At 40.6% G+C, this 16070-nt stretch overlaps 4 protein-coding genes across 4 annotated transcripts; all 4 read right to left on the bottom strand.

The window, feature by feature from the left end:
* Positions 1-170: 170 nt before the first annotated feature.
* LOC135163798 (lipase 3-like) lies at positions 171-4417 on the bottom strand. Its single transcript, XM_064123606.1, has 11 exons — positions 4157-4417; positions 3133-3367; positions 2915-2990; positions 2569-2810; positions 2403-2491; positions 2143-2247; positions 1868-2066; positions 1206-1567; positions 957-1115; positions 719-803; positions 171-651 (listed from the first exon to the last, which is right to left on the bottom strand). The coding sequence occupies exons 1-11, from the start codon at positions 4268-4270 to the stop codon at positions 356-358; spliced, it is 1962 nt and encodes a 653-aa protein (XP_063979676.1). The 5' UTR covers positions 4271-4417; the 3' UTR covers positions 171-355.
* A 131-nt stretch (positions 4418-4548) lies between these two features.
* LOC135163800 (lipase 3-like) lies at positions 4549-7215 on the bottom strand. The gene is made up of 6 exons (XM_064123608.1): positions 6561-7215; positions 6259-6457; positions 5656-6017; positions 5379-5537; positions 4985-5212; positions 4549-4923 (listed from the first exon to the last, which is right to left on the bottom strand). Exons 1-6 carry the CDS (start codon positions 6723-6725, stop codon positions 4768-4770), a joined length of 1269 nt encoding a protein of 422 aa, XP_063979678.1. The 5' UTR covers positions 6726-7215; the 3' UTR covers positions 4549-4767.
* A 747-nt stretch (positions 7216-7962) lies between these two features.
* LOC135163793 (lipase 3-like) lies at positions 7963-10153 on the bottom strand. Its single transcript, XM_064123597.1, has 7 exons — positions 9955-10153; positions 9603-9801; positions 9088-9449; positions 8837-8995; positions 8569-8653; positions 8367-8509; positions 7963-8261 (listed from the first exon to the last, which is right to left on the bottom strand). Exons 1-7 carry the CDS (start codon positions 10123-10125, stop codon positions 8109-8111), a joined length of 1272 nt encoding a protein of 423 aa, XP_063979667.1. The 5' UTR covers positions 10126-10153; the 3' UTR covers positions 7963-8108.
* On the bottom strand, positions 9964-15271 carry LOC135163794 (lipase 3-like). The gene is made up of 8 exons (XM_064123598.1): positions 14991-15271; positions 14380-14587; positions 13631-13745; positions 13321-13564; positions 12580-12826; positions 12358-12506; positions 11639-12262; positions 9964-10261 (listed from the first exon to the last, which is right to left on the bottom strand). The coding sequence occupies exons 1-7, from the start codon at positions 15102-15104 to the stop codon at positions 12113-12115; spliced, it is 1227 nt and encodes a 408-aa protein (XP_063979668.1). The 5' UTR covers positions 15105-15271; the 3' UTR covers positions 9964-10261; positions 11639-12112.
* Between the last annotated feature and the right edge of the window lie 799 nt (positions 15272-16070).

Raw genomic sequence — 16070 nt, 5'->3', positions numbered from 1 at the left:
ATCACGTTTTATCAGTGCACGGGCGTCCGGTTATTATCATACTGGATTTTTATTAGTTTTTATGTATTTCCAGTTGGTTCTGTAAAAAAAGCTGCAGTTTCCGGATTTTTTTCCCTTCATTACGGAGTCTCAGTGGAAAATAATGAACAATAAAAAATACACAAATGCGATTTTTATTGAAAATTTATTTTATTCTCCATAACAATTCGTCGGTTCAAATTTCCTTCCTTCGTCATTTTTTTCGGCTCCATTGCCTGTTTTAATTATATTTTGAATGTATTTTTTTGTCTACGCTCTCTCTGTTATAAATACAATAAATATCCAACCACATGGTTTCAGATCAATAACAAATACATTATTTAGAATTAAAAAAACGAATAGTCGGTTCGTACAGTAGAGCAGGTGCATCAATAGCGAACATAAAATCGATGTGATTGAAAGAGTCCATCGGCACTTTGTACGTCATGTTGACGTTCGATAAATCCTCGGCCAGTTTCTGAACGTCGCTGTTATCAGATAGTAAATCATTGTTCGCGAAGAAAAGGGCTGTCGGAACCCTTACATTACTGAGCTTGTACACCGGAGGCGTCGGCTGTCCGTACTTTTCTTGATTTATCTCTGGATCGTTGTAATCGAATTTACGGAATTTTTCTGGAAGGGAAGTAAAGGTCAATAGGTTTCAGAATTAATTCGTTTAGTTTGGTTGTTAGAAACTCACGGGAGTTGACTTCTTGGCCAAAATGGAGGAATTGTTTCACGGAACTTCCGGCTGGAAGGTGACCCAGGATTATTGGTACCAGCGTCTGGACGATTCAAAGGACAACGTAATATTTTTTTAATTATTAATCATAATTAATTTGTGAGGATTAAAATAGTGCCAATTTTATTTCTTTTTTTTTGTAATAAAAACAAGAGGTAAATTTCAGATGCAACTGAAGACGCTTGATTGCACGTACCTGATTAATTTGTGCAGTGTCATATCCGGTGATCATAAATAAACTGTTACTACAAATGACTTGGTAGAGAGATCGTGCCTCGCAGGATCGTCTTCCCATCTTCGTCAGTAACGCGTCAGTCGGGGCGAAATCATGAATGTGGAAGAAGCCGAGAGTTCGCTGAAAGTAGTCAAGAAAATCATCTACTGATTATTAATTGTTAATCTCTAATGACTCGTTCCGTCGCAGACAGTCCGACTGAAAACTTACGGAAATTGGGGACGAAAATCGAGCAATAAATTTGATGAATGGACTTCTGACATTGGCACTGTAAACGATGGGAGCGTATGCTGCGAATTTGAATATTTTATCATTGTAGTCTGGTAGCTCCGACAGCATCACGAAAAACGATGTTGTCCCCTGCGAATGCCCCAAGTAGTACAACTTCAGTTGACGTGTCACAGCTAGGATGTAATCTATGCTCGCTGGTAGATCGTAGATTCCCATTTCGTGGAAGGAAAAGTCCCAGTACTTCGAGTCTGTTGTTGTGAGATTTTCGTGTCCGCGGGAGTAAGTATTGCCCCGGGAATTTCCCATCCAAACATCGTACCCGTTGTCGGCTAGAATGTAGGCTGCCAACATTCATGAATCTTTATAGTGAAGGTGTGTAAATCGTTGAATTGAATACGGAAATTCAATTCGAAATCGACTTTCACCAATTTCGAGTTTTTTTGCGACGTAAAGGTTCATTTTATTTTAATCCACTTCTTATGGAGGCCAACAGAAGCCAACATTTCCCATTCCTTCCAGTTCTTGTGTCAAGAATGAAATAAAATACTGAAGAAAATGCAAATTGAGTTCCCTATAGAATATTTTTCACTGAGAATTTTTCTCCCATGGATTTATTTGTAACCGCTAATATGAAGATTTACCTAATCCCTTGGCTGGACCTGGAAGTACCCAAACAGCAGAACTAGCCAATATCCCATGTTGAAGGAAAACCACAGGCTTTCCCGGTCCTGGTGGATATTTTTTTCCGCCTGATATTCGATGCAGCGATAACAAATAACCATCCGCGGTTTTTATCGCATGAGTTTCGGCATTATATCCATACTTCACTATCAATTGCGGCTGTAATGGTACACGAGGTATGAAATTATCCCCACAAATACTCCTGGAGTCTTACGATACTCGTACTTATACTCACTGTATCCAGATATACATCTGGGTGATTAACCATTTTTGAAAAGTCCTGGATCTTCAGGGTTGGCCTCACCTTACCCGCGATTCCCCAGGCGTTAAGTACAGTGTTCTGTAAGTGCTCAGAGTCCTCTTTCAGTAATTTACAGGATTAAAAATTTTCTGAGAGAAAAAAATCCTCAAAAACAGAAGATCCTCGTAAAAAATATATTTTTCAAAAAATCAAAGGAGGAATTTCGATCCCTGTTTTCGAAAATATCTTCTCACCTTAAGTTTTGTCACCAAAGGACTGTCCACCACATAATCCATTTTTCTTCCCAGCCTTTCGACACTCTGCTGGACTCGCTTGTACCCCCCTGCAATCGCCAATAATTTCTACCATTTATCCTCGCGATTAATCTTCTTTTTATGTTCATGAATAAATCAAACTTACATGACAAAATACCCCAGCTCTTCTCATACAGTTTATGGTACCACTTCTTCGCGATTTTCACCCCAGGTATTTTCTCCAGAATTTTCGACAACTTCGACTGCTCGTGATTCTCTCGCGCGGAAATCGCGAAAAATTGAGTTGAACCATTGAAGTAACCCATCACCAATAACTCCGGTTGTTGCGTTGTCACCAGGATGTACTGGCTGACGGTATCCAATTTTTCCTTCTCTGTCGTCTCAGCCCTGCGACGAAGAAGCGCCCAAGAGATAAAATAAAAAAATATTATGAGCACAGGTGCATTTGCGAGCCACATCTAGGGTTTATTTTTTATGTAGTTCTACCGTACGATATAGGATCATCTATCACGCTGTACTCGCTGCTGCCCAGCCAAACGTCATATCCCTGGTCAACCAGCAAATAAGCTGAACATAGAAATCAGGAAATTATCCAAATCAGGTCCGATCCACTTGAGGCGATATTTTTTAAATAAATAGTTCTCTCGAAAGAAAAGATTTTTGGAATTTTTTATTCTTTGACCTGTCATTCCTTCTTTTTGACACTTACCGACGGCAATCTGCGACTTGCTGGCAGTGCAGGAATATGCGTCGCAGAGGATTCCATACTGTATCAGGGAGGGACGCTTGCCTTCGGCAAAAGGGGACCTTGGTCCTCGGAGAATCCTGTACACGACCGTATCATTAAGGTCTTCACCGCTCAAAACGTCATCTTCAGAGTCCGGTAACACCGCCGGAAATACGTAACGTTGTACCTCATATTCAGGGAGAAGTCCCAGTCGGAACTGTTAAACATCGCAATCCATCAACGCGTTCGTACATTTATCTATTTATTTTATTTTATTTTATTTTATCAAGGAAAATGTAATTTTCCCAATTACACCTCCCACCTCCCACACCAATCATGTCGCAATAATGAAAAAATTCTGCTCAATAATAGGGCGATTCTGATTCATATCTGATGCCCTCGAGAAGCCGATCGTTTTGATTCACAAAACTAGATTTATCTTGGAATTCCCATGTACGAATGTGATAACACACTGTTAGGATCTAAAATACTATGACAACAGGTGATTATCGGACTATTTCCAAGTGTTTTGAAGCGATTACTCAAGGTATCAATATTTGGCGCTCACCAAATTCCTTCACCACCGCTATTTTCCCCCGGACTATCTCCCAGATTACCCCCCACGAACACAGATTACACAATAATGATAAATCGTTCCATTAATCGAAGAATTTCAGCACTACATGTGCGCTGAGAAGAATTATTATCCCAGTGAGAGAACTATTTTTTATGAAGGGGAAAAACATTGCTTTAGTCAACCGAATGATTTTTTATGTCCAAAAAATCTATAAAATTCTATTCCATTTTTAATACGTATATTGGAAACCCCCTGATCATTTCACCTATCTTCGAAACCGATCTCGCTGTATGGTGGTGCGATATCGATTTATATCGCGCCTCCTCGAGAATACAATTGTTTTGATTCTCAATCCTATCTAACAATTCCCACGTTGAATGTGATAACAAACTTCTCACGTCCAAAATGTTGTACATAACCGGCACTTACCGAACTATTTCCTGGTGTTTCGAAATAATGACTTAGGGTATCGACTTTCCCGGCGATACTGACAGCCGAAAGTGCCGCACTGATCCAGACAACTGTTGTCAATAGCTTCGACATATTGGCACTGACAGCAGGAGAATTCCGACAGAACTGTCCCACTGAATTTCGTTTCAGAAATGAATCACTTTGTCCAGATACTCGGACGTTATCGGTGACCCTTTGATAGTGTGACTCGTTCAGCCAAAGTGCAGGCCGGGATGTGCGTTAGTGATGAGTCAATTAAGAGTCTCCTCCTTCAATATCTGGTCATAAAATATCGTAACGTCGAGATGAACTCCAATATCTTCTTGCGAATACCGAATGCCTCTATTTAAAAATTGAAGTTTCAAGATATTTTCAGTTCTTATCACATAGTTTATTTACTATTCCGGTTTTCCCACAGTTGGGAAAACAATTCACAAGCTGACGTTTCAGTTTCCCTCATCAAGATCTTTCCTATTTATTCCTAAAGTAATTAAACTACTTTTGTTTTTTTAATGTATATTTCTCAAATTTCCTCGCAAAATCCAGTCAACAACATCAATGACTAACAATCTATATTTGCAATTAAACCCTCAATCCCTGAAGCGTTTCAGGAACTCTACCAGTTGAGAGTAGACTGCTCGAGGAGCATCGATGCCCCACAGATGATCCAAATGCCCGAAACTCGCATGAGGCACCTTCAGCTTGCCGTAGACATTAGGCAACTCCTCCGCCAGGCGGTGGACGTCCTGGAACAATCATCAAATAATGCAACTCTTCGTCTTTACCTCAGGTCAGGTGTTTTCCTACCTGAGGATCCGCCAGCCAGTCATTGAGCCCATAGGCAAGAATGACAGGAATGGTAACTTTCGAGAGATCGTAAGCCGGGGGACTTCTCTGTCCGTACATCCAATAATTCTTTAATAGTCCATAATCGTACTGCCGAAATTTATTTGACTTGAAGAGTTGGCTGTAGTGGACGAATTGACGACTGGAAGCACCTGCAGGTGTGTGACCCAAAATGGCCGGCAGTAGTGTCTGCAAAATTAACAGAAACATTTTTATTTTCAAAAGTATTAAATTCGAAATGAAAAATCCTTTTGTTATTAACATGATAAATATGGGTCTCCCTTATTTTCTATGAAAATTACCTTGTATATATATACAAACAGATATATATATATATATATATATATGTACGCACTCTGTTCATTTGGTCGCTGCCAAATCCGGCGACAAGAAATATTACATTTAAACATATTTCCTGCGTCCAAATGTCTTCTTGACAGGCGATGGTCGCGACTTCTTTTATGAGACCGTCTATAGGTTTGAATTCGTAATATCCAAGAGCCGCCATTGCACCCTGAAACCGAGCAGTTGAATATAAAAATAATAACGATATAATCCTTTAACAAATTGAAAACTGTTCCAATCATTGGCGCCTCAAATTAATTAGTTTCATCTTGAATATTGGCACTTACAGACACAAGTTTATCTATCCGTGAGAGAACCTGAAAAAATGGACTCTTCATGTGGCCGAGATAGGCCACTGGTGCCATAGCGAACATTGCAATGATCTTATCATTGTATTCCGGCTTTTCCGACCCCATGACAAAGTAGGCGGTCGTCCCTTGGCTGTGAGCGGCGTAGAATATTTTCTCCCTTCCTGTTTCCTGTAAGATGTAGTCGATCATCGCGGGGAGATCCTCGGTACCGAATTCGTGCCAACTGAACATCCAATATTGTTTATCAAGGGTAGAATATTTTGTGTGACCACGGGAGAAAGTATTCCCCCGAGAGTTGCCCAGCCACACGTCGTAGCCCACATCCGCCAACATGAAGCCTGGAATAAGGGAGTTCGAAGCCCCACGGGAAAAATTAGATAGAAAATATATAATTTGGGTCAATTCGATGGATTTTCCTAATTTATAACGAATTACCGAAGCGAATAGAATCGAATAGAATTCATGCATTTATTTATGAGAAGTATTTCGGGGATTTTTTTTTGGGAAAATAATTTTTTTATATATTCTTTAATGTCCTGGGGGGAAGGACCCTGGGGTATCAGTCGGAATATTATTTACCCAGTGCTTTCTGAGACCCGGAGATGAGCCAATCGACTGAGCTGCACAACAGCCCGTGCATCACGAAAATTACCGGTTTACCCTCGGGCTCTGGATTCGATTTCGGACCGGTTATCCGGTGCAATTCGAGGATGTACCCGTCGTTGGTCGTAACTTTATGAGTTTGGCCTCTGTATCCATATTTCGATATAAGTTGTCGCTAAAAAAAATGTCTCAGCAATTTTATTAAATAAATATTTTATTAAAAATTTCGCGAATTCATCGAAAAAATCATGACTTTGTGATGGTAAATGGGCTCTTACGGCGTTGAGATGAGCATCCTCATGATACTTGTAGGTATCATTGATTAGCAATGCAGCAATTGCCGAAGGGCTCTCGACCGAAGCCTCCTCAGCACTCAATTTTCCCGAAGCCCCAACCGATATGAAAGCGAGCCAGATTTTCGTGAAAACAAGTGCCGATTTCATCGTTCCAGAGAAATATTCGATACTGATCTGTTACCGTTTTACCCTTGTCTTATATCCGCAGGAAATTTTATCACTGCAGTATCATTCCTGGAGTACTTTTAAAGTCAGATTATGTGAGCATCCAATCGTAGCCAGTGGAATCACCTGGACCGCACTCTCATTCATGATAACACCGAAACACACTTCCGATTTTTGGTCACAGTATTTTTTATGGGAGATGCTCCCAATTTAATTATCACTATTTGTTGTGCTCTTTGTAGAGGTGCGTTAATCATCCAGCAATCGTGAATGAGAGGAGAAGGTCAATAAAAATGCAGGTGGCCAATTTATCACGATAGCAAATTCATACTTCAAGTGTGCAAATATTTTCATCACGTGATCTCCCTGCATTCTCGTGATAAAAATGCAGTGCCAATATGTGCTATTGATTATCTCAAATGTTAATCTCTCAATGGCATATCGTTCAAAATTGGCGTTTCTGACGGCGCCATTTCAACTTCTCTTCTGAAACCATAACAAAGAAGGTCGATAACCGTTCCTTGTCGGTCATTTTCTTTAGTTCTCCTTACACGGAGAGGAAAATTCTTTAAAAATTACGTGCCTGTTCCATAATCTGCCAATTAAAACAACATTCGGTCAAAATTACGGAATAGTTCCGCACTTTTTCAATGAGCTTTCAGGAAAATGTCCAAATCGTTTCGAAAAAGTGTGGAACGTTCAGTGAAAACATGCGTAACTGTTCCGTAATTTTTACTGAATACAGTTCTGAGTGACAAATGACGGAACAGGCCCATAATTAAAAAAAAAAAATTCTCTTTGTGTGGAAACCACTCACACCGTAAAAATGTAATGTCCTTGCACAGAGAGGAAAATATAATAAAAATTGCCCGAAAGATTTGGTAATACTGGAGCCATCGGCTAGAGAACTGGGAGTTCCATAATGTTTATCGAACATTTCCATGTGGTAATCAAAAGCGTAAATTTATCGATGACATCTGCCGCATCGTAGCGATGATTAAAAATCGAAGATTGCGTTATCATTCTCATTTTATGAATTTATGATCGCATTGGAATTCAATATGGGAGATAAACAGTGAAATTGCGACTTGATATTCGCACAGGCTATGCATACATAGCTCGGAGGCATTCCTGACGGATTATCAGCATCCGCTTTCAGGGAAACATCTTATCCATCGATTTTTCGATCATCGGGGAATTCATTGACACGGAAAATAAATCAAAAGTATAAAAATCATTTATTCTACATGCAGTATATTCAATATAATTCATAATGGATACTGTACAACACCAGCTATGAAAACATGACAATACTACAAAGGGAATGGGATGATAACTGTTCTGGGAGCTTTCGTTTTTCCGTCTTCAATGGAGACTGTTCATGAGGAGTACAGTTTGATTGTAGAGAAGTCGATAGGCGTCCACCCCCCACATGTAGTCCAAGTGCGCGAATTTGGGGTTGGGTACCCTCAGCTTTGAGTGGATATTGGGCAACTGCTCCTCGAGTCGATTGACATCCTGAAAGAGGCATCAAAATGATAATCACTCAATCCCATGCCGCAATTGGAAATATCGATATTATTAAAGGAGTCGGTCCTAACGAGGATTCGCAAAAATATTTACCTTGACGTGTGAGAAAATATCGTTGACGGAGTAGTGCAGAATAACTGGTGCAGTAACTTTCGAAAGATCGTACTTCGGCGGCGAGAATTGCCGGTACCTCTTCAAATTCTCCCACCATCCGTGATTGAATCGCGTAAATCCATCTGAGAAATTGGGAATATTTTCATTTTTGTACAGTTCAAAGGAATTGAATGAGACATACCTGATTTCATGAGTTGTGCGTAGTGAATCATTTGCCGGACAGACGAGCCGGCAGGGACGTGACCCAAAATGGCTGGCAACAATGTCTGGAAAAGAAAAAATGGAGTGAAAAAAAGCTGGTAAGTTTGTGACGTTCCAGGCTTTCTTCGACATTCCTAAAACCTGGAAGGGATTTATGAACAATGGAACACAGCAAATTACAGTCCTGATCGTAACTAATTGAAGTATTATTTTTTATCAATCTAAAGACTTCGCATGATCGAACGTACCTTATTCATCTGGTCCGTTCCATATCCCCCGACGAGGAACATTATATTTTCGCAGAGCGGCTGCGTCGAGGCCTCAGCATCACAAGTGATAGCTTTCACGCGATTGAGGAACTCGTCCGTCGGTTGGAACTCGTAGGAGCCGAGGGCTTCCATGGCGCTCTGGAAAATCGTAACAATGATCAATTCAATTTTTCACACGTGATTTTATCGGTATTTCATGATCTCAGTGACCGTAAATATTCAGGACTTACACCCAACAGGTTATCGAACTGGCTCATGACTTTGAAGAAAGGACTGCTCATGTGCTTCATGTAGGTGACCGGCGCCATAGCGAACATGGCGTGAATCTTGTCGTTATACTCCGGCTTCTCAGAGCACATGACGAAGAATGAAGTCGTCCCTTGGCTGTGCCCTACGTAAAATATCTTGTCTTTCTTGGTGTGCCCTCGGACGTAGTCGATCATCGACGGAAGATCCTCAACTCCGATTTCGTGCCAACTGAACATCCAGAACTTCTTGTCCAGGACTGAGTATTTTTTGTGCTTCCTGGAGTAGCTGTTTCCCCGGGCATTTCCCAACCAAACATCGTAGCCCTGATCCGCCAGTATATAAGCTGGAAAAATAGTATTATTATGTATCAAAGTTGATGAAGTTTAAGTGGATTCAACCGATTTTTCAATAACAAAGTGCATGAGGATTTCGTATAAATTCTAACGCAAGATCGATGACTTTGACCCGACTATCGAATATTAGGAAATAAATTTACCGAATGCCTTTTCCGGCCCAGAGATGAGCCAATCAACCGAACTGGACAGCAGGCCATGCATGAGGAAGGCCACCGGTTTACCGAACGGTCGCGAATTTGATTTTGGTCCAGTTACCCTGTGAAGCTCCAAGATGTGTCCATCCCCTGTCTCCACATGGTGAGTCTCCCCTCGATACCCATATTTAGTGATCAGCTCTCGCTAAAAAAAAATCACACACTGAAAATCTTGCGAAAAAAGCGCAAACTTCTGTTCACGAAATGAATCCACTTGTTCCTACGATCTCCACGAGGAACATAAAAAATATTAAAAATAGGCACTTGATAAATAAATTTCCCCACGTGAGGTACTTACAGCTGTCAAATGTGCGTCTTCGTTATATTCCGTGTTACTTTTCGATATGGATTTGCGGCCGATGGGGGTTTTCGGTGACACCCTTGCGTCATTGAGCCCCGCAAGGGCCACGAGAAGAATCAAGGTAAAGGTAAACATCCCCTCGAATGCCCTTCCTCCTGCCATAGTCATTGGAAATGTGCCGACTGATTTCGGGGACGGGTTAACTTATTATTTATATAATTGATATCGTATCAAATTGAATCGTCCTGAAGGTGAGATTAGCCAGATGGCCAATCAACGCCATCAGCCGCTCAGTTCATCCCCACTGAGTTCGTGATAACGGAAAAATGACAAGATTGCAGTGTGATTGATGCAGAAATAAAATTGGAAGTAGCGAGGTGATAAAGTGATTTAAATCTGATGTTTATAGGGAGAGGGAATAATCGGTAAAAATGACGGAACTCCCAGTTCGCTCACCGATTACCGATATCGAATTGGAAAATTCAAGTTAGGAAATGGGAATTTTTCACGGACCATTCGCATAAATTTTTGGAAACGAGAAGTAATTTTTTTCGAAGATTTCTCTTGATGTAATCAATTACGAAGGGATATGACGTGGGTTTCAAAAAGTTGGACAACTCGGTCGATTAGAACGATAATATCCGAGTGGAAGGCGTGGCTCCTTAAATTGAGGCGTTGGCCGATAGTCATCGATTGATAAGGGTTAATCAATCGAAAGTAAATACACAAGTCGTGCAATGATAGTGGAATGGTGTGAGGACAATGCCAAGAATTTATTAATCATTATTTATTTTGTATTGCGAAAAGGACAGAAGAAAATTGTTCTAGAAAAAATTACAACTCTTGATTAATGGGCTTATCATCGGAACTGAGTAAGCTGATTAATCAACCGTGAAAAATTGCGAAAATTAATACATATATGAAGACTAACTCGAACTTTTGGGCTGAGCCATTCTAATTTTATTGAATGATTTGGTCGAGATTTACGTGTTTTTCAAGGAGCCAAAAAAAATTGTGATTATCTCAGAAGTGGATTTAGGTAACAATTTAATTTTGGAAAAAAACATCAACTGAATCGTTTCACTGCTTCGTCCCTGATATCATCTCGGAGCTTAATTGATGATATCTCATTTCTATGGAAGAAGACCATCCGTCTTCGGCTATCCTACCAAAATCACATTGTTAGCTGTAGAGAACTGTCACACAGAGTTCGAAAAGTGAATTTTCGAAAGAAAATTCAAGAGAAATGAGAAAGCTCATAGTTTCCTCCAAAACACCTCTTCAATTTATTTACCGCTGTATTTTCACCGCAAAATACACTTTCTTCAAAACCTGAAGAAATAATTTTATAGCGCCATTAAACGCAATTTACGTTTGTCAAATTTAATTGACGTTTGCAAAAGAAATTCACGTTTCAAATTTTCAACGCTTTATAATGATTTGTGCCAACACTCGAAGTCTTTCCTTATCCGAAATAAGGCCTCCCGCAGTGCTTTCATTCCTGATCTAACACAAGCACGTTTATCTCCATATCTAATCACGTGCATTGTTAGCATTTATAAAATCTCACAAATGACGAGTGGCTGCTTGTTTTGCAGCGGCACTCTTCTTATCGCTTCCAATTTTCCCACAGATTTCTGATTGCGAAAAAAAATCAGGTAATAAAATGAAGATATCCTACTTTGCACGAGCTTGTTAACAACGCTCTCAACATTCCAACGATGACAAAAATAATCGTTTATCGCTGATTAGGGCAGAGGGAGGTGAAGAAATTTCGTAATCAGTATCAACACGAGAATGTAGTCGATGTTTTGATGTTAACTGTTGATATTGAATAGTGAAGGGGATATTTTATTTAAAACTAGTCGACAAATCAATCTCACTTCTCGATTCATTGCATTTTCCAGAGGTACAACAGTAGTAAAAGTTCTCCACTTGTAATTTGCAGCCATTTTTATATAAACAATAATAATACTCAGTGATCGAGTCTCATTTTCTTCTTCACTCTTGTTTATTTTTACAATTTTAGATCCGGATTTTTGTAATACAAAAGTTAATCATAAGAAAACGTGCAAATATGTAACTGCTTTGGAATTTTGTTGTACTGACTAGATACAAATATTTGAACTGTGCGATGTAGGTTAAAATGAATCAATCATCGATATCGACTCAGCAATCGCAGGACAGGTTCAAAAACCAATTGAGGCGCCGAGTTACCCCAGAGGAAATCATAATGATTGAATGTATTTGGTGCTTTATAATCCATGACAACATTGCTCAGTTTCGATCTCAAACGGCTGACGTCCTGTGGAAATTTTCACGTTTGATTGATACATCGAGATTCAACATTAATATTCACAATCGTAAATAATCCAATCATAATGCCCGGGTGTCACTCACCTCTGGTGTTGCCAACCAGTCGTTATCACTGCTGAAGAGCGCCACTGGTGCACGAATTCTTTCAAGATGGTAGTCCGGGGGCACCAGGGAATTATACAGCTTCTGATTTTTGGGGTTGTTGTCGCCGTAATCGAATGCTCTAAAGTGACCTTCGAGGGACAATTTTTAATTATATTAACAGAGACCAAATTTAATTTCCAGTCAACATCAGAAGCTCAGTACCTGGCTTTATAAAACCCTGACCGAAGTGAACGAATTGCTTCCACGAGGCTCCGGCGGGCACGTGCCCTATGATTACGGTTAAATTCGCCATGTCCAGTTCACCTGCGCTGAAACCAGCGACAAGAAACAGCGCGTTGCTGCAGAGAAATTGCGTCGGTGCTCCACCATGGCAAATCAGGTTGGACACGAATTTTCCCCAGGGCGATCGAGACCCGAATTCAGGGTAGCCGAACCTCTCCCCGACCCACTGAACAGAATATCAACAGACGAACAAAAAAGTTCAATGAAAATTAACCGAAAAGTTTGGTAATTTTGGAGAAAATTATCGTCCGGGGAAAAATTACCAAATGAAACTGAATTTTCACTTTTCATGTCTCAAAAATTATTGTTCAATGAAAATTCAGTGATTTTCGCGTAATTTCTAGAGAGAATTTATCGCTCCGGGCAGCAATAAAACTTTTCAACCCTCCGATTTGCCATAAATTTGGTTTTTTTAATTCTGCCAAATTTTTTCGCGGTTAAAACTTTATGAGTAATTGTACTGCTGTCCATCAGCACAATCCTCATTCAATAACAATTTCCCTCCCATTAATATTCATGAATTCTTCCATGTGCCAGCAGCGCAATGGTTGTACCCATGAACTTGACGAAGACAGTTCATTCGTCTCGCGAATGTGGAAAAGTTCAAGGTCACGGGAAGTAATGAAACATTAAAACTAATTTCCCTGGTTTGCGACCTACCACACCGAAGTATGTCAGCTGTGCGAGTGTCGTAACAGGGCCCCGCAAGCTGCTGGTGAAGGCTGCGGGTGCAAGGCCAACAGCCAACGAGATCTTGTCATTGTAGTCCGGCCTCTCCGAGGTCATTACCCAAAATTGCGTTGTACCCTGGGAATGGCCAATGAAGAGGAGTTTCGACCTGTCGAGCTTCACCAGGACGTAATCTATCATCGCTGGTAGATCGTAAATTCCCAGTTCGTGGTAACTGGGAAGGTAATGGGTATATTTTGCTCGATTATTCGGCGAACAAGGGAAATATTACGGTTTTTACCTGAAGTCCCAGAAAGTTCTGTTGCTCGGTGGAATACTGCGATGATGACGGGAGTAAATATTCCCACGATTGTTGCCCAACCAGACGTCATAGCCGTCGTCCGCCAGCATGTACGCTGCACGGAGAGAAAAAATCAGTGAAAAATTCCACGAGGTGGAAAAAATCAATGAAAAATTCGACGAGGTGGAAAAAATCGGTGAAAATTTCCACGAGGTGGAAAATTTCACTGATACATAGTTCCCTAATAAATAATCAATTCAAATTGAATTGAGCAATAAATAACTGATGACTTTGGTCGCGAGCGTTGTCCTTGCGATTTTTTTAATTTTATTCAAAAATATTCCGCGATTTCTACTGAATATTTGGGCGAAAAATCGGTTGGGACCTCGATCGATTATCTAATCGTCTTCAAAAACGTCCAATTTGCCCTCAAGCTTCGCCGGATTGAGCAAACTCTGATAGACCTATGGAAATAATAAATGATCGATCCGATCCTCTTCGATGATGAGGATGGCACAATTCATTCTAATGTCAAACAACTCAACGATTTTATCACAGAAAATCCTGTATTCAAATCTACGCACCGGGTGAATGTACATTCTGAAACTATAATTTCAGCTTCACCTTGAAGGATTTAGTTTCGCATTCTCAATAAATATAAAATCGATTGCCTCATGATATTTTTCGAATAGTAGATACTTCAAACCTGTTAAGTAGAACAGAGTTTACGAAGACAGAGGCTGCATTACCGAGTGCCTTATCAGGGCCAGTGAGGACCCAATCGGCGGAGCTACCGCCCAAACCGTGCTGGAGAAGGACCGGTGGACGGTGGCTCCGGTGGTTCCGACGATTATCGAATCTTCCGAAAGGGATGCGGTGCATCTCCAGGATGTAACCGTCATCGGTTACCACTCTGTGAGCCTCCAAGGGGTATCCGTACTTCGATGCCAGGTCCGGCTGTGGCCAAGGGTTGTAGAATTCGTAATTAGGGATGTTGCATTATACTTTTAGTTATCGGGAGCGTTGAGAGGAGATGAATCGAATTAATTATAATAACGAGTTCTAATTAATCAATCACTCATCATAACGAATAATCAATTATAATAATTTTGCCAAAACTGCCTCACCCCCAAGTAATTTAAACTATGAAATACGAAAAAAATTTGTAAATTTTGCAAAAAATTCTGAAATGCCTCGGAAATTCTCGTATTTTGCCTAAAAATTACGCGACACTTTCGCGATTTTTCTTGAGTATATTCTCTCCGTGTGCACCTTCCGAACTCGACCTCAATCTTCCGCTAACTCGTTCCAACCCATTCCCTCTCACCACTTCACAAACTAAAAAATAACCAAATATTACAGTGGGCAGATCGGTGTCTGGATTCTTGTCAAGACCTCCGACAAAACTCGCCAAGGGCCCCAACAAGCAGCTGTAAGCAAGCGCCCACACTAGTCCTCCGTGCAACATCATCATCACAAGGTGCTGTAACTCTTGACAGACGTCCACACACAGTCTTTTATAACATTCAACTGAGTCCCAAAGTGGGCACGTGCACAGCCACTTGTTTCACAGCAGTTTTCAATTTATTACCGTTCCCTCCATGTAACTAAGTGCCGTTTGCCCTCGACAGCACCCTTTTATGCATGTGCCCGGTGGCTGGAACGTGTGGGTTTAGGTAGTGGATAAATTCTCTCTCCGTTGAATCTCGGGGGTTTCAGTAAAAGTGAGACACGAGTGAGTCCGGGGGAAAGGGTCTGTTTCATTGGAAAATTGACAGGTCTCTGACGGAAAAATATGAAAATGCTTCTGCAGACGCAGCAGTCCCGCAATTTTTTGTGAGGAGTCGCAGGAAACTTATGAAATTTATTTTCGTTTCAAAAGACTGTTTTAACGCAGAAATACTCCCGAGGAGAATTTAACATTCATTTTACGTTTTCTCCTGGAATTCTCCACGTGACTTCTCCGCGAACAACTTTTATTTTATTTAATATTCAGTAGGTTCGCGTTCTCTTGATATTAATCATTAAAATATTCACGGGGTCATTGGGGAATCATGTCTAGGTCACAATTCGTCCCATTCCATCGAGGCAGGACCAACCCGTCGCTTATTACACCCAAAAATATTTTTTCTTGTTCATCAGGATCATCAGGTTTTCCGATTTTCTCGTCCCCGTCATAGACAGAACAGCCCATATGGCGCGGGGAATCCGTGAAAATTTGGAAAAATCAGGTGACAACGTTTCAGTGAATGATTCAGTGAATGTTGTCGTTTAAAACTGACTTCAAACTCAGAAAATTAAAAATTCAAACACCATTGTGTCTGAAGTTTCAAGAATTTTCCAACGGTTTGTGTCCGAAGTATTTGAAAAATTGGATAATAGCATACATTCACGCTATACGTGGAGACACTTGCGAAATTTTCAGGTGCAAGGAGGTCGG

The sequence above is a fragment of the Diachasmimorpha longicaudata genome, chromosome 6 (genome assembly GCF_034640455.1).
Source record: "Diachasmimorpha longicaudata isolate KC_UGA_2023 chromosome 6, iyDiaLong2, whole genome shotgun sequence".
Lineage (NCBI taxonomy): Eukaryota > Metazoa > Arthropoda > Insecta > Hymenoptera > Braconidae > Diachasmimorpha > Diachasmimorpha longicaudata.
The sequence above is the reverse complement of the archived record's forward strand: the minus strand, read 5'-3'. Positions and strand labels throughout refer to the sequence as shown.